The sequence below is a fragment of the Marmota monax genome, unplaced genomic scaffold, assembly GCF_021218885.2.
Source record: "Marmota monax isolate L192 unplaced genomic scaffold, Marmota_monax_Labrador192_F-V1.1 WCK01_AAM20220418_F8-fsc00179, whole genome shotgun sequence".
NCBI classification, from domain to species: domain Eukaryota; kingdom Metazoa; phylum Chordata; class Mammalia; order Rodentia; family Sciuridae; genus Marmota; species Marmota monax.
The window spans coordinates 698182-719896 of NW_026695200.1; the positions used below are offsets into that span (position 1 = coordinate 698182).

Below are 21715 nucleotides of genomic sequence, written 5' to 3' on the forward strand. Positions count from 1 at the left end.
TTTCTCTGCTGATTCTTACTTTATTGTACTTTCTGATATAGATCGTAGTGTGGAGTGAACCCTGCTGGCTTCATTCTGTCAACATGTATTTAACAAATATATATAAATCTCAGCCACCTTTTTGAGGTTTACATACAATCAGATGAATCAGTTTGAAAGATATGATTGAATGGGTTTTGTCCAATGCAAGCAGTTGGGGAACCACCAGAGTCAAAATACAGTGTGTTTTTGTTGGTTCTGAGGCTTTCTTTGTACTCTTTGCAGATCCTTGCTCCTCATCTCCAGCTCCTGGCAACCTCTGATTTTCCCTTTGTTGTTATTATTTTGTTTCTTCAAGTATTAACAGTATGTAAGATTTTGATTTTGGCTGCTACTTTTTTTTGTGGTGCTGAGGAGTGAACCCAGGGCCTTGTGCGTATGAGGCAAACACTCTACCAACTGAGCTACATCCCCAGCCCCTGATTTTGGCTTCTTTAAGTTAGCATAGTGTTTTTATTTTTGAGGGGCAGGAGTGGGGGATACTAGGGATTGAACTCAGGGACATTCGACCATTGAGCCATATCCTGAGACCTATTTTGTATTTTATTTAGAGATAGGGTCTCACTGAGTTGATTAGCGCCTCACTTTTGCTGAGCCTGACTTTGAACTCTTGATCCTCTTGCCTCAACCTCCCAAGCTACTGGGATTACAGGTGTGCACCACCATGCCCAGTTTAGCACAGTGTTTTAAAATCCAGCCATGTTCTTGGGTGTATTGTTTTGATTATGATCTGTTGCTGATGAAGGACTATGGTTTGAGACATTGTAAATAAAGCTTCCATGGATTTTATTGTACAAGCCTTATCTATTTATTTATTCTGTGGTACTGGGGATTGAATTTAGCACTTCATACATGCTAGGCAAGTGTTCTACCACTGAGGTACATCCTCAGCCCTTTTTATTTTATTTTGAGACGGAGTCTTGCTCAGTTGCTGAGGCTGTCTTCAAACTTGTGATCCTGCTGCCTCCGCCTCCTGAGTAGCTGGGATTACAAGTGTGTCCCACTGCACCTAGCTGTAAAAGACTAATAGACACTGTTTTTGATATTCTGCTGGATACCTTAGTTTGTGTTGTGTTCCAGTTTAGCAAGAGTGTTGGCAATGTAATGTTTGAATTCTCTCTACTTAATTATTTGTAAGATCTGTGATAGTCTATTCTTTTTTTAAAAAAGTTTAAAATTTTTAAATTTTTGAGATAGTCTATTTTTTTTTTTTTGCGGGGGGGGGGGGGGTGGCATACCAGGGATTGAACTCAGGCTCTTGACCACTGAGCCACATTCCCAGTCTTATTTTGTGTTTTATTTAGAGACAGGTTCTCACTGAGTTGCTTAACACCTTACTTTTGCTGAGGCTGGTTTTGAACTCAAGATCCTTCTGCCTCAGTCACTCGAGCCACTGGGATTATAGGCTCATAGGTGTGCCCTACCGTTCCTAGCTTGATAATCTGTTCTATTTTTTTTTTTTTTTTTAGTATTTTTAGCTGGCGATGGACCTTTATTGTATTTATTTATGTGTGGTGTTGAGAATTGAACTCAGTGCCTCAGACATGCTAGGCAAGTGCTCTACCCCTGAGCTGCAACCCCACCCCGATAGTCTATTCTTTTCTTAGAAATATACAAAATTTAAGTTTATTTTAAAATTAAATATATTCACTTATTTGTCCAGGTGTAGTAGATTTATTATTGAGTCATTGTCTTCTGCATGGGGTCAGCAGAATTTCTGAACATTTTGGCCGATAGTCTATTCTTTTTTTTAATTTTTTTAATCTTTATTTTATTTGTTTTTATTTTTATGTTGTGCCAGGGATCGAACCCAGTGCCTCACGCATGCTAGGTGAGCGCTCTACCACTGAGCCACAAACCTGGCCCCTAGTCTGTTCTTGATAGTGAACTTTCTTTGCTAACACTAAAAAGTGCTTAGAAGGGAATTCATATTTGTTCTGTTCCTCCCCACAGGCCTCTGGAGGAGCCTAAGGTGATCTCTGCTTTCTCTGGAAAGCAGGCTGGGAAACATGTGGTGCATATCGCTTGTGGAAGTACTTACAGTGCAGCCATCACTGCTGAGGGGGAGTTGTACACCTGGGGTCGTGGGAACTACGGCCGGCTGGGCCATGGTATGTCTCCTTTGTGAGAACATGAGCAAGTGGTAGAAGGTTGCCTCATCTGAGACGACTTAAGTAACACATTTACATCTGTTTGAAGGTTCCAGTGAAGACGAGGCCATTCCAATGCTGGTAGCTGGACTTAAAGGACTGAAGGTCATTGATGTTGCATGTGGGAGTGGGGATGCTCAAACCCTGGCTGTGACTGAGAATGGTAGGTAGAGCTCGTATTACCCTGGGCAGATTCTCAAGGATGCTGATGGCTACTTGCCCGGAGGAGGGACATTTGGAGTAGAGTGACCCTCACAAAGCGGTTTTGCCCTGTTTACCTTTAGATGGGTGTGGGTCTCAGTGGCCTCAGTGAAGAAGCCCATGAAGTTCTAGGACTTTGGCTTATCCAAAGCCAGCCAGTTCATTAGGGGCCACTTGTTCTTCCTTGGGTATTTTAGTTTTTAACTAAGAATCAGAATTAAGTGGAATAATTGATTTTCTTAATTGTGTCTGTTAATATATTCTCTGATGTTCAGCCATGCTTGATTCCTTGTGGCAAATCCTGCTCAGTCTTTGTGTATTGTATAGTCTGATACCACATTGTTTCCTTGTTTTTAATTATTCTTTTGTGCTTGTTAAGAGTGTATTCATTTTCTATTTTTTGGTACCAGGGATTGAACCCAAGGGTGCTTAACCACTGAACAACATCCCCAGCCCTTTTAAAATATTTTTTTTAGAGACAGGTCTCACTGAGTTGCTTAGGGCCTTGCTAAGTTGCTGAGGCTGGCTTTGAACTCTCAATCCTCTTGCGTTAGCCTCCTGAGCCACTGTGCCTGGCTATTTATCAGGTTTGATGTTTTGAATCACTTTGTTTTTTAAGATTTGTATCTGTCTGTCAATATTATGTCAGTCTGTCTTCAATTATCATTGGGGAATATGTCTGTTAGAATCAGCTGGGGAATCTCTCAGCCTGCTCTTTCCTACAGAGTTGGAACCACACATTGAGAATTGACTTCTGGGAATTTCTTTGGTGAATGATCAAATATTATTTTAGGCAATTTCATATCCACATAGGTCCTACTACTGTTGATGGAACAACAGTGCAATCATCTTACTTTTGCTACTGTAAGTCCTAGAGAAGGATGATCTCATCTGTCATCTGAAAGGTTCTTTCTGGCATGAAGCTTTTGATTTGATATTTCATTGTTGTTTTTAAATGTCCATTGTTGAGTGAGTAATACTTTACAGAACTTCTGACCAGGAAATATTTATTTATTTATTTGAAATAGGTTTTAGGTATATTGCCCAGACTGGCCTTGCACTTCTGGGCTCAAGCAGTTTTCCTGCCTCAGCTTCCTACATATCTGAAACTACAGGCTTGGGCCACCATGTGCAGCTAGGAAATATTTTCTTATGTAGCTATGTTAGGATATTGTCCTTGGTATTCTTTGTATAAAATTGCTGTGTTAAGAAAACTTTATGATTATAATGTTGATGTTGAATAAATTGCCATGAATAGGACTTGTGGATTTGTCTATCTCACTCTGATATTTCTTTAATGCAAATCTTTTAAGGAAATGTCCTGGTCTACACCATATTTTGAGAGACTAGTACAGTAGAAGCATCCTGCCCTGTGCGGTCTGTTCTGAGGATGGCTTCACCAAAAAACATTGGTGAAAGTGGGGAATTGCCAGGTGGGCTGCATCAACAGCAGAATTTTAGCCAATGTGTATAAAAGTGTATATACTCTGCGATCTTTGTGTGTACATCTGCTGAGTTTCTTTCATGGCCATCTAATAGTTTACCATCTGCTGTTTTCAGTTTAGATCAAGGGTTGGCCTGTTTTTGCAAATAGAGTTGTTTTGGAACATAGCCAAATCAGATCGCTTATGTGTTGCCTGCAATTGCTTTCCTGTGACAGTGGCACAATTGGGTCATTGTGACAAAGACTACCATCCATAAAGGCTAAAAATGCTTACCAATATTTCAGAAAATATTTGTTGATCTTAGGTATAGTTTATTTGAAATAGAATGGGGAATTTAATCATTTATGGAGCAATCTGATATTTTCTTTCTGATTTCTTCTTTCTGATTTTCTTTTCTTTTACCTCTGCCTGATTTAATAAAAAAGCCTTTTTTTGTTTTGTTTTTATCAATTCACTGTGTTGAGGTTTTGCAAAGTATTCAGTTATTTTTCATAATTAAAGAAATTCACTTTTTTTGCAATTATATTTTAGCCCTGTAGTAATGTTTAATCAAATTATATAATATTTGTACTGATAAATGCAGTTAGAAACAAATATAATGCAACAATTGAACTGTGGTCAGTGTGATGGGAACAGAAGCATGCAGATACACTGTACAGTGGTTAGTGAACTGTAGCAGAGTGCTGTGGGCCTCAGTTCCAGTGTTTTCTGCAAACAGTGGAGTTTTTGTTCTGTGTTCAGCATTTTGTTGAAGTAGCATCAAACTAGTAAGTGTCAGGACTTTGTTTTTTATTTAATTAAATAAAGCAGCCCAGCTTTCCTTTTTAAAAGTTTTCTTCTATATTAACATGAAGTAAAAATTAGATTTCATTTGATCAGTAAACCCCAGGTTAATATTAACTACATACATTGTTGATCTAGATTTGTGTGTGCTATGTTATTTTCAGTCATTAAAAAACTTCCATAGAAATGTACAGTTATTTTAACCTAAACACATTTGTATTTTCTAGGGCAAGTATGGTCTTGGGGAGATGGTGATTATGGGAAATTGGGCAGAGGTGGTAGTGATGGCTGCAAAACACCAAAGCTGATTGAAAAGCTTCAAGATTTGGATGTTGTCAAAGTCCGCTGTGGAAGTCAGTTTTCAATTGCTTTGACAAAAGATGGCCAAGTTTATTCCTGGGGGAAGGGTGACAATCAGAGACTTGGACATGGAACAGAGGAACATGTTCGTTATCCCAAACTGTTGGAAGGCCTGCAAGGTAAGTACAGATATATACTTCTAAAACTCTTTGAGGAAGTTTCCTTGATAATCTTTTAAAGTCTTTTTAGATTTATTAACCTGACATTCCATGAATGGACTATCATTAGAAACTTTTACTAATATCTTGATAAGCGTAGGTAGTAATTGAAAAGTGATTTGTATACATTAAATTATAGACTTGTTTTCCCAAATTCAATTTGAAACCCACTCAGTTTTGCTAATATTGGAGAGTTGTTGTTTTTTTTAATGGTAAGCACCCCTTTGTCAGTGCAATGAATTCAGTGAGGGTGACTTCTGTCTTGGCAAAGTCAGATGTTCTTAACTATAGATTCCACTGAGACCATGGATACATGTTGTGTTGTGGGGCCACAGTGGGAGGTTGGCTTGGATGTACCTCAGGTGGTCTGATTTAACTTGTCATTGATGCATGTATCTTGCATGCTTTGTTGCACAGGTGTCCAGTGTGCATTGGAGTTAGAGGGAATAGGTGGGAGCCCAGATGCATAAGTGTGAAAGCAGATATCTCTTCAGTGATCTGTCAATGTGGGCAGAAAGGATGGAAACATCTGTAGGAAGACTTTTTTTTTTTAGTTGTAGATGAACACAATACCTTTATTTATTTATTTTTATTTTTATTTTTTTCTCTTTCTAGCAATCCTTTAATTCACAAAAATTGTGTTTGTATACATATATGGTACCCAATATAATTTTTTTTAGGATTAGTTTTTTTTAATTAATTTATTTATTTTTGCATTACTATTTATTTATTTTTATGTGTTGCTGAGAATCAAACCCAGTGCCTCACACCTGCTAGGCAAGCACTCTACCACTGAGCCACAACTCCAGCCCAGAAGGCTCCTTTTTAAAAAAATATTTTTTAGCTGTTGATAGAGCTTTATTTTATTTACTTATATCTGGTGCTGAGAATCAAACCCAGTGCCTCACACGTGCTAGGCAAGCCTTCTCCTGCTGAGCTACAACTCCAGCCCCTGTAGGAAGACTCTTGAGTGCTACTAAGCCACTCTTACAAAAGATTGTATGCTGGAGGAAGTGGGTGACTATGGAAACCATGGTGATTGGATTTTAGAAGGGATTTTTTTAAAAGGGGAAAACTTCTACACCACTTGCCTTGGTGGCGGTAGGCAATCTCCATAGTAATGGAGAGTTGGTGCAGTAGTGGTGAATTGACAAGTAAACATGGAAAAGGGGGGAGTTTAGTGAGTGGTGGATCATCAGGTGGGTCCTGTAGTATTTGCTCGAGTTAAGGAGTGAGCAGCCTTTTTCTTAAAGGGCCAGATTTTAGGTATTTTAAGTTATTGGGCCTGACTGTTTCCACCCAAGTTTATTCACAAAAAGAGACCATAGGCTGCATTTGCTGGAGGACTGGAGTTTGATAGATCCCTGCACTAATTCATTCATTATTTTTTATGTTTTTGCTTCCTTATTTAGGGAGTTTGAAAGTTGGACATTAGAGTTGCTAGTTCTTTTCTTCATTAGTTTTATTGTAAAGCATCTTAATATGTTGATCATTAGGAGTCTTATGTGTTCATAAGGTATTTATTATTTTTCAAGGTTCTGAGATAACAGTTGTAGAGTAATATAATTCATTGTATATTAGGGAACTATATTGGAATTTCCTTTGCCTCTTGTTTATATTCCCCTACTAGTAAAATATCTTCCTCAGTACATTTATTAGATAAATAATTTACTATGAGAGTATTTAAATTATTGTTGGTAAAACTTTTTTTTTTTGATGTTAACTTGTGGTGGTCTCTTTAGATGGAATCGTTCTTACTGTAGTAGTTTCTCAGCTGAAATATATGTTGACATTTCTCAGAAGCCCTTCTTGTTTTGGTCATGTTAGATTTACTCACAAAGAAAAATATCCTTTAACAGTATTTAAATAGCAAAAATGTTTTAAAATATTTATATCTTATGACTTTGAGGGAAAAATAGATATCCTTTTAAGAATATTTCCCCATTGAATAGTGTGCTTTGCATAGTTATACATGGGATTGGAGAATGTGATCTAATGATTAACTAAAGATACACTGTTTCACTTATGTAATTACTTGTCAGAATTTGTGAGATTGTTTGGTAGCCAGGGAGTGTTTAAAAACCAAATTCTTCCCATCAAGAAGTCTCTTTCGAGAGTTGGATGAAAAGAGGCCACAGGAGTAGTTTTCATAAAAGCTTCCTGTGAAGTGACACTCTTAAGTATATTCTCTAATCCACCAAAATTCTTGAACAATGCAGAGGGACAAGGGATGAAACTCAATCCTGTGATCTTCCTAATTAATTACCGAAGCAGTCTTTATACTATATTTAATATGAATCTCATAAAATTAAGGATGTGAAGTTTTGAATTTTCATTCTAAATTTGTTCACTGGGGTACTCAGTAAATTACTTCATATCATTAAAAAACAAAACAAAACAAAAACACAGTAGTCTCTTTCTTAATGAAAATCAAGTAAGGAGAAAAAAAAATCAATAGATCCTTTTCATACCCTAGCATTAGTTTCTTTGTAGGCTAGGGGGTCCCAAAAATTTAAAGCTGAAAAAAATAACAGAAGCTATGTTTTTTTTTTTTTTTTAAAAGAACATATATTTTTAGTTGTAGATGGACACAATACCTTTATTTTATTTATTTATTTTTATGTGGTGCTCAGGAATAAACCCATTGCCTCCCATGTGTTAAGCAAGTGCTCTACCACTGAGCTACAACTCCAGTCCCCAAAGCTTTTATAACATACTCAAAGCAAATGAATTATGCTTAATACTAAGAAATTATCTTGGCAGTATGCGAGGCCCTGGGTTTGATCCTCAGCACCACATAAAAAATAAATAAATAAAACAAAGATATTGTGTACAAGTAAAATAAATAAATATTTTTAAAAAAGTTAAAAAAAAGAAGTTATCCTGAAGAAGTTAATTATAAGTGCCTTCTGATCTCAATAGCTGGGTTCAGATATCTTTTTTGCACCAGAAGCTACAGGTTTGAAGCTGCAACTGTCTCCCTCTTTCCTCATAGGAAAGAAGGTGATTGATGTGGCCGCAGGCTCCACCCATTGCCTTGCTCTGACAGAAGACAGTGAAGTGCATAGCTGGGGGAGCAATGACCAGTGCCAGCACTTTGACACCTTGCGTGTAACCAAGCCGGAACCTGCTGCACTGCCAGGACTGGATACCAAGCACATAGTTGGAATTGCCTGTGGGCCTGCCCAGGTACTGAGTATATAGTTTGGTTTGGTATTTTGTACAATTTTGTTTTCCAGTTTTTCATTGCTAGTGTATAGAAATACCATTGATAACTTTTTGCATGGTCCTAATGTTCTGTAAATGTACGAAGCCACAAATTAGTTCTGTGAGCTTTATTGTAGTTTCCTTGGATTATTTTTTTTTCTCAAATAATTATGCTATCTCCATATAGAAACAGTTTTCTTTCTTTTAGTCTATACTTTTTATATCTTTTCCTGACTTTGTTGCACTGGCCAGAAATTCTATGTGATGGTAAATAGGAGAGACAAGAGTGGGCATCCTTGTCTTACTTCTGATCATAGAAGAAAAGTATTCAGGCTTTCATTCTTAGCTATGAGGTTAACTGTGATGTGGCTCACGCTTCCTTTCCTTTCCTTTCTTTTTCTTTTTCTTTTCTTTTTTGATGGATGCCTTATCAGATTAAAGCAGTTTCCTTTAATTCCTATTTTGTTTTTTGGAAGTTTTCAAAAATCCTGAATGGACATTGAAATTTTCCAAATGCCTTTTCTTCTCAAATAATAGTTTTCTCTCTTTTAATCTGTTTATATAGTGGAATATACTAATTTTCAAGTATTAACCATCCTTGTTTAACTGGGATAGACCTCACTTGCTCATTATTATTGTTATGTTTTTAATATTTATTTTTTAGTTGTAGTTGGACACAATACCTTTATTTTATTTATTTATTTTTATGTGGTGCTGAGGATTGAACCTAGGGCCTCGTATGTGCTAGGCAAGCGCTGAGCCACAACCCCAGCCTACTCATTATTTTTAAAGGAAGTAAATCATTTATTTATTCATTCATTCATTTATTTTTGAGGTACTGGGAATTGAACCCAAGGGTGCTCTACCACCAGTCCTTTTATTTTCTGTTTTGATGTAGGGTCTCACTAAATTGATGAGGTTGGCCTTGAACGTGCAAATTTCCTGCCTCAACCTCCTTAGTCACTGGGATTACAGGTGTGCAAGCACAATACCTGATTAGATATTTGTTCTTGGGTGATTTTCATGGTTTGTGGCACTCAGGAATTGTTCCATTTCATTTAGGTTGTCCAATTTTAGTACAAAAAGTTTTCCTTAGTATTTTTTTTTCTTTTTTTTACTAACCTTTTGAAGTCTGCAGGGCCTGCAGTGATATCTTGTTCTCTTTTTAAATTTCTGATAGTAGTAATTTGTATCTTTTCTCTTTCTTTGTCAGTTTTTAAGGTTTTTTTAATTTTGTTGATCTTTTCTATTTTTGTAGTTTCATCCATTCACTCCCCCCACCTTTTTTTGGTGGGGGCGGTTAATTTCATTGTTTTCTGCTCTTTTTTTTTCACATTAGCTTGTATTGGGTTCACCACTTCTTCTTTTTTTTTTTTTTTTTGGTAACTTAAAATGGAATCCTAGATTGTGGATTTTAGGCCCTTCTTATTTTGTGCCATATAAGCATTTTCCTCTACATAGTGCTAGTTAACTGCACCTACAAATTTTGATATGTTTTTATATTTGTTCATTTCAAAATATTTTCTAATTTCTCTTGATAATTGTTTTTTGAGAAATTGTTTCTGTGTGTTTTAATTTTAAAGTGTTTGGAGCTTTTCATATTATCATTTTATTATCAATTTCTAGTTCAATTCTGGTTTGATTGAATAAACTATATGATTTTAGTTCTCTTAAATTTTTTAAAATTTGTTTTATGTCTCAGGATAAATTCTGTGTTTGCTTAAGAAGTGTATGTATTTTGTTTTTGTGGGGTGAAATGCTCTATAAATGTCAGTTAGATCCAGTTCATTGATAGTATTGGTGGAATTACTCAGTTCTTCTAGATCTTTGACAATTATTTGTTTTCTCTCTCACTAGGAGGGTAGTATATATGTACCTAACATTTCATTATCTTCTTAGAGCTACTGTTGTACCATTTTAAGGGGATTGAGGGCCTCATTGCCATCTACTAGTGTATAGTACTAACTTTGAGAGTGAAAAGATTTTTAGAAACCTTTTTTTTTTTTCGATGTGGCAAAATGAGATAGGGTTAGTGAAATAGGAGAGGAAATTGGAAACTGATAATATGTGAGCTAACCAACAATCAAAAGACAAATCCATTTGGCAGTTAGATGAGTAGATTATAATTTAAAAACATTTTTAGTTATAGATGGGCACAAGACCTTTATTTATTTATTTTTATGTGGTGCTGAGATTTGAACCCAGAGCCTCACATATTCTAGGCAAGTACTCTGCCACTGAGCTACAGCCCTGGCCCCCATTTAAGGCATCTTTATATGTACAGTGGTAAATCTTTACTATAGGACAGACCAGTAGCTGAATTTGTAGATTCATCTTAAGTTCTTTTGTCTCTTTCATAGAGCTTTGCCTGGTCATCATGTTCTGAATGGTCCATTGGCCTCCGTGTTCCCTTTGTGGTGGACATCTGCTCTATGACTTTTGAGCAGCTGGATCTCCTGCTGCGGCAAGTGAGTGAAGGGATGGATGGAACTTCTGACTGGCCCCCACCACAAGAAAAAGAGTGCATGGCTGTTGCAACACTGAATCTTCTACGACTTCAGGTGCCTCTGCTTCTTTTATAAGTATCGCAGGAATTCATAAGAACGTTTGTGCATATTGAAGAGCATTGGTTTTTAGCTCTCTAGGTGAACTGCTCATGAAACTTTTAAAGCATTTTAGAAGTAATTATGATGGAGTAATGTTAAAATTTGATCTGGTCATTTTATGTTTATCCTGGAAGTCAGTCTTTGCATGCAGGTAGGAGTGTGTATGGATTGTGTTATTTCTGCTACCATCAACTTCTTGGCATTTGTTGGTGGGGGATAGTCTTGAATTTACTGTTGTTGTAGATGGAGAAATGACTGGTGAGGTAGAAGGTGGTTGAGAGAGAGAGTAGGGTCCTAGCTGAGAGACTAGTGCTAGCCATCTCTCCTCTGGACTGTGGAAGCTCTGTGCAGTAAGCTCAGTTCCCTACAGCAGTGCCTTCACTTCTTCATAGTGAAAATGCTTAAAGCTTAAAAAAAAAAAGCTACAAAAATCACCTTACCTTCCTTCCTTCATTGGTAAGGATGCATTAAACCTAAACTCACCCTTTTTACCTTCAGAGTTCTGATTATCAGGTGTTCTGTTCCATTATATTAGGTCCAAGGCACAGTGTTAGTTTTTTGTGCCTCTGAAAGAATTGTTTCCAATTGCAATTTGCAAGACACATTCTGATTTTACAGATGTTCAAACTTAAAAAAAAAAAGGTACTTCTTAGGATTGGTTAAATGATATATTTATTTTTTAACTTCCCTCTGATTATCATTTTTAGGAGGCTATAATTACACAGATATGTAGTCTTTTTTTTAAATAACCAATTTATTTTCTCATTTTTTGCTTGCATTCCCTCCCCACTAGATTCTACTCATTTCCGTTTTGCTGAGATTCATAATTTTTTTCATCAGGATATATGAGGCAGAAAGTCTGAAAAAAATATATTTACTTCAACCTCTCTTAAGATAATTTAATAGGATTTGGTTTTTAGGTTATCTGAGTTTTGTCAGTTCATTTGTTTATTCTCTGCTGATTTTTTCAGTTTTTCTATGTATGTATGCATAGCTGGGTTAAAAAATTTATTCTTATGAAATGCCTTACATCAGTGCCTTCACTTCTTCGTAGTGAAAATGGTTAAAGCTTAAAAAAACAAGCCTACAAAAATTAATTTATCTTCCTTCCTTCATTGGTAAGGATGCATTAAACCTAAACTCACCCTTTCTACCTTCAGAGTTCTAATTATCAGGTGTTCTGTTCCATTATATTAGGTCGTGGGCAAAATCTTTTAAAGTTCAGTTTATAAAAATACATATTAAGGGACTGGGATTGTGGCTTAGCAGTAGAGTGCTCGCCTAGCACAGGCAGGACCTAGGTTCGATTCTCAGCACACATAAAAAAATAAAGGCATTGTTTTGTGTCCATCTACCAAAAAAAAAAAAAAAAAAAAAGATTCTCTCTCTCTCTCTTAAAAAAAAAAAAAAGTCTAAAGGGGAAAATGTGCAATTTTCTCATAAACTTAAAAAAAAATATTAAGGTTGAATATCCCAAAACTGAAAATTCAAAGTCAAAATTTGAAATTTTTTGAGTGTCAACATGATGCCATAAGTGGAAACTTCATTGTGTGCAAACTGTTTTATGCATAAGCATTAAAAATATTGTAAAAATTACTTTCAGATTATGTGTATAAGATATATATGAAACCTAATTTTCAATTTTTATATTTAGATTCAGGTCCCATCCTCAATACATCTCATGTAAATATGTAAATATTCTACAATTGAAAACACCCAGGTCCAAAATACTTCAGGTCCTAAGCGTTTTGGCTAAGGGATACCCAGCCTGTATTGAAAAGTTAATTTTGTTTATTTAAATAATACTTTAGATTGGGTTTTATTTGGTATATAATAAGATTTTGAAATCTGTTTCCTTTTAAGCATTCTAAGTAAAAATTGTTTCTCTCCTTTCAGTTGCATGCTGCCATTAGTCACCAGGTTGATCCGGAATTCCTTGGTTTAGGTCTGGGCAGTGTCCTTTTGAACAGCCTGAAGCAGACTGTGGTGACCCTGGCAAGCAGTGCGGGTGTGCTGAGCACTGTGCAGTCAGCTGCCCAGGCTGTGCTGCAGAGTGGCTGGTCTGTGCTACTGCCCACAGCTGAGGAGCGGGCCCGGGCGCTCTCTGCTCTCCTGCCCTGTGCAGGTGTGCCTGGGCAAGGCGTGGGCTTGGGTGAGGAATAGGGAGGGCTAGGGGAGTTCAGATAGGGGTTTAGAAGGGGGTTTACTTAAAGTGGCAGAAAAAACAATTTCCTTTTCTAGTTTCAGGCAATGAAGTGAATATAAGTCCAGGTCGTCGATTCATGATTGATCTGCTTGTGGGCAGCTTGATGGCTGATGGAGGATTAGAGTCAGCCTTAAATGCAGCAATTACTGCAGAAATCCAGGTACAGCTCTTGGAATGCATGGTAGCTAACAGGGCAATTTTACCTGGTAGTGAGCTGGGGTTGACACTACTATACTCACATGTATAGAAATCATGACCTATTGCAGAATTGTTGGAGGAAGTAGAACACAAAATTTTTAGTCACATTTAAGTATTTTCTTAACATAAAATTCTTATCTTCTAATTGAAAACAAATAAACCATTATTTAAGTGTGAAAAAGTGCTCCCACTTGGGTCTGTTTTAGTGAAATTGACAGATACCCCTTCATCACATAGATCATTTCCATCACTTAGAAAGATCTTTGCCCATTTACACTTGCAGTTAGGACACTCCCTGCCCCTTAGTTTAGATGAATTCTGCCTGTTCTGAATGTCACATAAATAGAATCATATAGTAGATTCTTTCCTCTTCTGCGTCGTCTTTGTTTTGCCTCAAATCCATCCATATCATTGCATGTATTGGTGTTTGTTTTTATTATTGAGAAATATCCCATTACTGTTGGCTTATTCACTCTTCTGTTGAAGGACATTTGATTGTTTTTGGTTTTTGATTATGTAAAGCCTCTGTAATCACGCTAGTACAAGTTCTTTAGTGAACATATGTTTTCCCCTTGGTTGAAAACTTTGGAGTGAATTTTGCTGGGTCCTAGGGTGAGCCTGTGTTTACAGTTTCCCTGAGTGGCTTTACCATTTACATTTGAACCAGCATGTATGGGAATTCTAGGAGATTTTACTTAAACTGAGCAAATTTTACAGAAACTGAGCAACCGAATGGGATTTCTGATGAGGTGTGTGTGCCAGTGTCACCAAATGTGTGCATTTCCTCACAGAGGCTGGGATAGCTGGACAGTGGAGTCAGGGATCAGTCTAGCATTCCTTCATGCCTACTAATGAGATCATTGGTCACTAATTTCTGTTTCATGAGTTACAGGATATTGAAGCCAAAAAAGAAGCACAGAAGGAAAAAGAAATTGATGAACAGGAAGCAAATGCCTCAACATTCCATAGAAGTAGGACTCCGTTGGACAAAGACCTTATTAACACAGGGATCTATGAATCTTCTGGCAAACAGTGTTTGCCTCTGGTTCAGCTCATACAGCAGCTTCTTAGGTAAATAGTATTAGCTGCATAATGTTTTAATTAGTTATCATTTTCATGTAATTTAGTGAACTCTAGTACTAAGATTTCAAGAATGTGTTTGCTGAAAATTTTTCTGAAAATTACCTAGTGTCGATTTGAGGGTAAAGAACAGACTTATAAATATAGATGAGAGGAGAGGTTGGAGAGTATGAGGAGATTCTAAGGATTTTTATGAAAGAGAACTTGAAGTGTGCAGTGAACACATAAAAAGAGTCATATCTGCATTGACAATGGTTAGATGCATTTGAGACTGTCATGATAAGATTTGTTTTTAAAAATTTGTTGTATCCTGCCTAATTTTATAAATTATAGATTTGTGTATATTATTTCGTAAGACAATTTTTAAAAACAAAGTAAATGAAAGTGGTGAGCATTATTTTGGAATGCTAGATCAGGAAGAGATTCAGACTGTTAGAAGAGGCTAATCTTGGAAAGAGACAAAGTGGTCAGACAGAGTTGGCTAAAAAAGGTGATTCAAAAGAACAAAAAAATCAACATGATTTATAAAAGGGATTTGTTAGAAAGTAAAAAAAAGATTGTACCCGTATTTAGTAAAACTTTGCTATACATGAACTTAGATTCCTAGTTTATTATATTTTCTACTTCCAGAGAAAGTAGACCCCGAGGTGTGTTGGATAAGGCAGCTGAGTGCACAGCACAGACCCAGGCAGTGGCTGCTGCTCTGCCTACCTATTCTCAGAGGAGGGGGTCCTTTGGCCTGATCCCTACAGTAGAATTTAGTGGGCATGTAGTGACATTTTGAAAGAGTAAGTTTTAGTTCTAGTGTTTCTTCGGTTTTAGTAAACATTTTTTTGAAAAATGTTTTTTCTGAAGTTTTTTCTTATTTTCTTTCATCAGTATTCCCTACATTCTGACCTTTTAATTTAACAAATTAAAATAGAGAATTGACTGTACATAGTTTGTGATAATAGAAATATCTTGGGCTTTGTTCTTAGAAAATTTTAGTTATAACTACTTATAAACTTGGCAGGTGAACCTCTGTACAGCATGGTAATGTGGGAGTAAGAATAAGAGCTGTGTTTACTTTCAGAGTTAATTCAGGATCAGATGAGAAAATGGGTGTTTAAGTTCTTGGTAGTTAAGATATAAAGTTCTATGCAGAAGTTTTAAAGCAAGTTTTTTTTTTTCCAGAAGTGCTAAGTTGGTGAATGCCTCTTTCTTTACTGAGGAGATGTGTGTGTCATGGGCCATTGATGTCCCTGGCAGAGGGCTAGTGCTAGTTTCCTATTGTGGGTCACTTGTCCTCTAAGGGGAGACCAGTGTTTCTTCTCTCTTGTGTATTCAAGAGTATTCATTGGACCTGCAGAAACTGGTTTGGCTAGCCCTCTACTGTCCAGTTTGGCTGTCATTCACCACAGTTGATTAGCATTTGAGATGTGTCCATTGTGGCTGAATATCTTATCTGTTTACCTTTTATTAATTAAAAGTAAAATTTAAAAATTTATTCCTTTTTCAGAACTTTAAAGTCTATTTGGGATAGTAATCATATGTATCTACATTTTCTAACTATACATTTTATGAATCAAGTGTGGATTAGGTATTTTAAATGAAAATCTAATTGTCCAAATTGAGATGCTGCATAGGTTAGAGACCCGATGGCTCCTGAAGACTTACTATGAAAAAACAAAAACAAAAACACAAAGCAATGTAAAATATGTCAAAAGTTTTTTTCTTACATTAATTCATGTTGAAATGCCATTTTTAACATGTTGGGATGTGCTAGCTTTCCATTACTGTGACAAAATACTTGAGACAATTTATAAGGAAAGAAGGTCATTGTTTCAGTCCACAGTTTGTTGACTCTCTTACTTTTGGGCCTATAGTGAGGTGGTATGTCATGGAAGGAGCATGTGGCAGAGGATGCTACTCATTTCGTGATGACCGGGAAGCAAAGAGAAAGAGAGAGGGAAGAGCCAGGGTTTTGATATCTTCTTCAAGGGCATGTCTCCCTTCCTTCCACTAGATCCCATCTCTTATGAGTTCCACCACTTCCTATTAGCACTAAACTGAGTACCAAGTCTTCAACACACGGAACTTTCAGGGATACTTAACCAAATCATAACATGGAATAAATATATTATTAAAATTAATTTCATGTTTCTTTTTACTTTTATTAATATGACTAATAGAAGATTTCAAATTATACACACGACACTACTGGTGTTGTTTATTTAGTTCTGTGCTATCCTCACAGTCCATTTTCTTTCTATTGAGTATGTGTTTTTCACTTCTGTGGCATCTGGGGTCCTGTACAGTTCTTTGGTTCCACAACAGATTTATAATAAAAATGTTGCTATTTAAGAAGCATGAAACCAGAACTTAAGTATAGAAGTAAATTTTGCCTCATAAAAATTTTAGAGAATTGGAAAAGAAAAATGTATTCATAGCCTTTTTATTAACAGAACACCAATGATCCAGGCTCTTCACAAGTATAGACAACGTATCCCTCCATTTGTGTGGATAGATATAATTTTATTTACTTACATGTTGGTGAGTGGAGGATATTTATATGTAGATTTGAATATTTATATGTATTTCTTTCAACCTAAAGATGAAAGAGATTTTGGAGACATTTCATGTCCTTTAGTGTATAGAAAACTTGGGTTGAAGAAATTACTACTTGCCAAAAATAAGCTGGGAATAGATTTGAGAATAATTCTTCATTCTTAACACTGGCAGAGAGCCACAGAATACCATTTTTTTTTTTAGAAACACATCTCTCTCTTTTTTTTTTAAATTGTAGTTGAACACAACATCTTTATTTTATTTAATTTTTTTTATGTGGTGCTGAGGATTGAACCCAGGGCCTTGCACGTGCGAGGCAAGTGCTCTACCGCTGAGCCACATCCTCAGCTCTCACAGTACCATTTTTATTAAAAAGCAAAGAGCAGTAAAGTTTTTTAAATTAGTGAACCCTACTGGAACTAGATTTTGAATTTTGTGATAAGGAAATAAGTTAAAATATTTATGATATTTTGTTACTATCTTGCTTCTTTAGGTATAGCATAAGTGCCAAATTCTAGACTTGTTCCTTCTGTTTCAATGTCAGGGTAGGTTATTGGGTAGCGAAGTTGAAAGTTGAGGTCAGATGGCAGTGGCAACCCCAGTGCATGCTCATCTTTATTTTGTGTGACAAGGATGATGCATTGCTCCTTCATAGGCAGTCTGGGTGTGAGTCAAGTTGCTGTGGGACTTCTAGCCACTGACTGTGTCTGTCTCCTGCTCCTGTCCTCATTTACACTGTCGACAGTTTCCTGGTGCGAACCATGGGGCAGGTGCCACTGACAGTTCTTCTCAACAAGTCTACTGTCATATTAGGAATTAAAGAAGTGAAGCCAAAAGCATGTCCTTGACCTTGGTGTTATGCAGAGATCCTCAGGTCTGTCTTTTGGTGGCAGTGGCAGTGAAATGTATTGTACAGCCTAGCCACACACACTCTTGGCTTGGATGGGGCTGGTGGGATATACCTGGTTCAGTGGCAGCCCTGGAACCAGGCCCTACTTCAGTTGTTCTCCCCTCTGTTGAATTCTGACTTCAATAATCTACTCTCTCCTTTTTATTCTCAGAACCAGAGATCGAGTCCTAGCTTGCTTATTGCTTGAGACTGTTGCTGTGTGGCAGGGTCCCTCTCCCTCATCCCCTCTAGTTTGCTTTCACCCTGTCCTAAGAGTTACCTTCTTTGAACACGTTTGTGGCAGAGGTCATTTTCCTTTCAAAACCTCAGTATCTTGGTGTTGCAGAATCTAGTCCTAATAGCCTGGCCCTCTGTTACCTTCAGTGTCCCCTTCCTGCTTCTGTGGCTTGTTCTCCTCACCTTTGTTCCTTTGTACTCTGCATTATGGAATCAGAAACTTTACTGTTCTTCTAATGGAACCTCTTGGAAACTCATGATTTTTGTCCTTTCTCCCCATCTGCTGATGGCTCATGCTCATGGCTCAATTCACATTGCTCAGTTGGGATTGGAGTTAATGCCACTTTCCTTGCTGCCATGTTCTTTGGGCACCTGTTATGCTGCCCTGGAGTTGTTTGTACCTACTTTGGTCTCCTTTCTCATATTCTCTGTGTCCTGATTACCCTCCACATGACCTGCCCCATGTTGCCCGTGCTGGTCAGGTAGAAACAGTAATGCACGCAAGTCTTGTCTTTAAGAGTAGATCATGTTTATATATTTGAAATGTAGCTTTAAACAAAAAGTGCCAGTTTTTTCTTCCAAAAGTTTGTATAGGAATATTCCTTTTTGAGTAAGATCTACTTTCAGATTGGACCATTCCACGAAGCTCTGAAGCACATGGGTAAGCAAAGGGGCATTGTATCTTTTGAATCTTCTTTGCTCCTGTGCTCAGTTTTGACTAAGGCTGTGCTTCTTGAAGATATACCTGACACATTTGGGGTTGGTAGCCAGCTGGAGGTGACCTGCATGTATGTTCTGTGCTTCTGATATTAGCTTATGTCATGATTTATCCCCCATCCATCTTATTAACATAAATAATTTGTTTAATTTGCAAACCTTTTTTTCCTCTGCATAGAAACATTGCTTCTCAGACTGTAGCCAGATTGAAAGATGTTGCTCGTCGAATTTCATCGTGCCTGGACTTTGAGCAACACAGTCGTGAACGATCTGCTTCATTGGATTTGTTACTGCGTTTTCAACGTTTACTTATCAGTAAACTTTATCCAGGAGAAAGTATTGGTCAAACCTCAGATATTTCTAGTAAGTTGCTTAAAATGTGAAAGAATCTTTGTGTCTTTTAGGCTTTTTAAATTTAGGCTTTTGACATGCCTGTTCTGTATGTGCAGATGTGTTATTCTCATACTATAAAATGCAACCATTTTGGTGCCTTCATTTTGCATCTACTTTCTTTGATCTAATATTTTTGTGTCAGACTGATCAATATATTTTATTTCATTGTCTTAACATTTAAATTCTTTAGACATAATACATAGATGCCTTTGTGTTCAGTTTATTCTTACAAAAGATTTGTCAGATGTGTTTCACATTTTGTCAAACTTTGGTGACTGACATGACATGGGAATTGAATAGTGACAGAATGACTGTTCATATGCCACACAGGGAAGACAGCTGGGTGTAGTGGGAGGAGGACTGAGTTTCCGGGATAGCTCTGGATAATTAATAGCTTTTAGACTTTGAATTAAGTCTCTTGGGTTTAAAGATTTCTCGTCTGCAGAATTGGGGTAATCCCTGAGGATGACAATAGGATGATGCGTAAGTGCTGTGCACCACATAGGTCATGGTGCCTCTCTGCCAGGGTTAGAAAGATGTGCTGCTTTTGCTAATATTTTTATAACTTAGTTACTTTCTGAAAGGAGTTAGGCAGTGTCAGTGATGGAAATATGTAGATTTATGATCTGAAAGAGATGACCATCTTGTAGGCAAAACCACAAGGACTAAAAAACTATTAATAACCATGTAGGCAGAAAGTTGAAGGTTTTAATGAGACTGAGAAATGCCTAGCTTTGTTCATTGAGAATAATTTACAAGCCTTAGGAAAACAAACATTTTTGCATTAGATATAAAAATTTTAAAAATCTATAAATTATGACTTTAGTATTTATAAACCCAAATTTCTAGGTATTTTGTGGTATAGAGTATAAAATTTAACATAATCAGATTCATTGTCCCTCATGTTATATGACATAAAAAGAGTCAAGGAACTTACTGAGATACTGTTTCAAAACTTAAAACCATCTAACTAACTGACTTAACTAACTAATTAAATAAGTGAAGGAAGGAAGGAAGGAAGAAAGGAAGGAAGGATTGGGGATGTAGCTCAGTGATAGAGTGCTTACCCAGCTTGCACAAAGTCCTGAGTTTGCTTCCCAGTATCACAGAAACCAAAAACCAAAACAAGAAAACCAAACCAAGCCAAGGAGTAAGGGTTCATAGACTCCTGTTTGGGAAAATTATTTCAGGTAAAAAATACAAACTTGAGAGTAAAATAGTAGAGCAGTTTGTTTGTAGAGTAAATTTTTAATAGTGAAAATTTTGAAATCTTTCTTCAAGGTCCTGAGTTAATGGGTGTTGGCTCCTTGCTGAAAAAGTACACAGCTCTTCTGTGCACACACATTGGTGATATACTGCCTGTGGCAGCTAGCATTGCTTCTACCAGCTGGCGACACTTTGCAGAGGTGGCTTGCATTGTAGAAGGGGACTTCACAGGTATCTATCTTACTTCTGCCTATGGGCAAATGTTTATTTTAGGAGATTGATGAACGCTAAAATGTACCTTTTCCAGATAAAATTGCATGTATTTATTGTATAAATTTTCTGGTCCTCTTGTCTTTTTTTTTTTTAGCTTTTGGCAATTTGTTGTGTTAAGCCATCTGATAGGGGAATCATAACCCTTTAAATATAATTGGTGGTTTAGATTTATAACATCACTTTAACACTTCAATAATGAGCTCAGTGGTAATTGTTTAATTTTATTTGGGCAACATAAAAATTCGTTGCCCCCTTCAAAATCATAATACATTCTAATATTGCCTAGTGTTTTTTTAAATAAGGTTAGAACATTATTTTTGAGTCCCTCTTTTTCTGATGGTAAACATAGTGTTAGACATTTACTTCTTTGAATGAAAGACTATAGTTCATAATTCTGTGTTTGAAACATTTTTTTGAAAAAAAAATTCAACTTTGAGGGTTCTTTTTGGTAGCTATATCCCTCTTTCAAAATAAAAGATAAAATAATCCTACAGAAAAGACATGCATTCCTTATTTTATGACTTATAATTTAAACATAGAGTAAGGTTTTGCATAGCTTTTATAGGATATGCACTTCAAGTTTTAATGCCTTTTAAATTTCTTTTTAAATATAGGTGTTCTCCTTCCAGAACTAGTAGTTTCTATAGTGCTTCTTCTCAGTAAAAATGCTGGTCTCATGCAAGAGGCTGGAGCTGTTCCTCTTCTGGGTGGCCTGTTGGAACACCTGGATCGCTTCAACCACTTGGCTCCAGGAAAGGAACGGGATGATCATGAAGAGTTAGCCTGGCCTGGCATAATGGGTATGGCATCTTAACTTAGGACTTTCACTGAGGAAAACTTTATCTAATCTATTCTTGTCTTTCTGTTACATTTTACAAAGGAAGACCGATTATTTGCCATTTCCACTGATGGCAGTGGCGGTCGAAAATGAAGATAATCTAAATTGGGAGAGATTTGGGTTGCATTTAAGGAAGTCTCTTGTATTAGTAATTGTTGTTAAGTCCTAAAATGGACTACTTA

At 36.7% G+C, this 21715-nt stretch overlaps 1 protein-coding gene across 6 annotated transcripts in view; it reads left to right on the forward strand.

The window, feature by feature from the left end:
• Positions 1-21715, forward strand: part of Herc2 (HECT and RLD domain containing E3 ubiquitin protein ligase 2) — a 190168-nt gene that overhangs the window by 42604 nt on the left and 125849 nt on the right. For 5 of the 6 annotated variants that reach the window (XM_058574077.1, XM_058574074.1, XM_058574078.1 and 2 more), the window contains exons 13-23: positions 1993-2150; positions 2239-2352; positions 4846-5097; positions 8132-8325; positions 10704-10904; positions 12846-13101; positions 13191-13315; positions 14246-14424; positions 19002-19186; positions 20498-20653; positions 21310-21495. In XM_058574077.1, coding sequence (XP_058430060.1) covers positions 1993-2150; positions 2239-2352; positions 4846-5097; positions 8132-8325; positions 10704-10904; positions 12846-13101; positions 13191-13315; positions 14246-14424; positions 19002-19186; positions 20498-20653; positions 21310-21495 — 2006 coding nt within the window. The remainder of the gene's footprint in view (positions 1-1992; positions 2151-2238; positions 2353-4845; positions 5098-8131; positions 8326-10703; positions 10905-12845; positions 13102-13190; positions 13316-14245; positions 14425-19001; positions 19187-20497; positions 20654-21309; positions 21496-21715) is intronic. The other variant, XM_046428797.2, reaches the window with a different exon arrangement.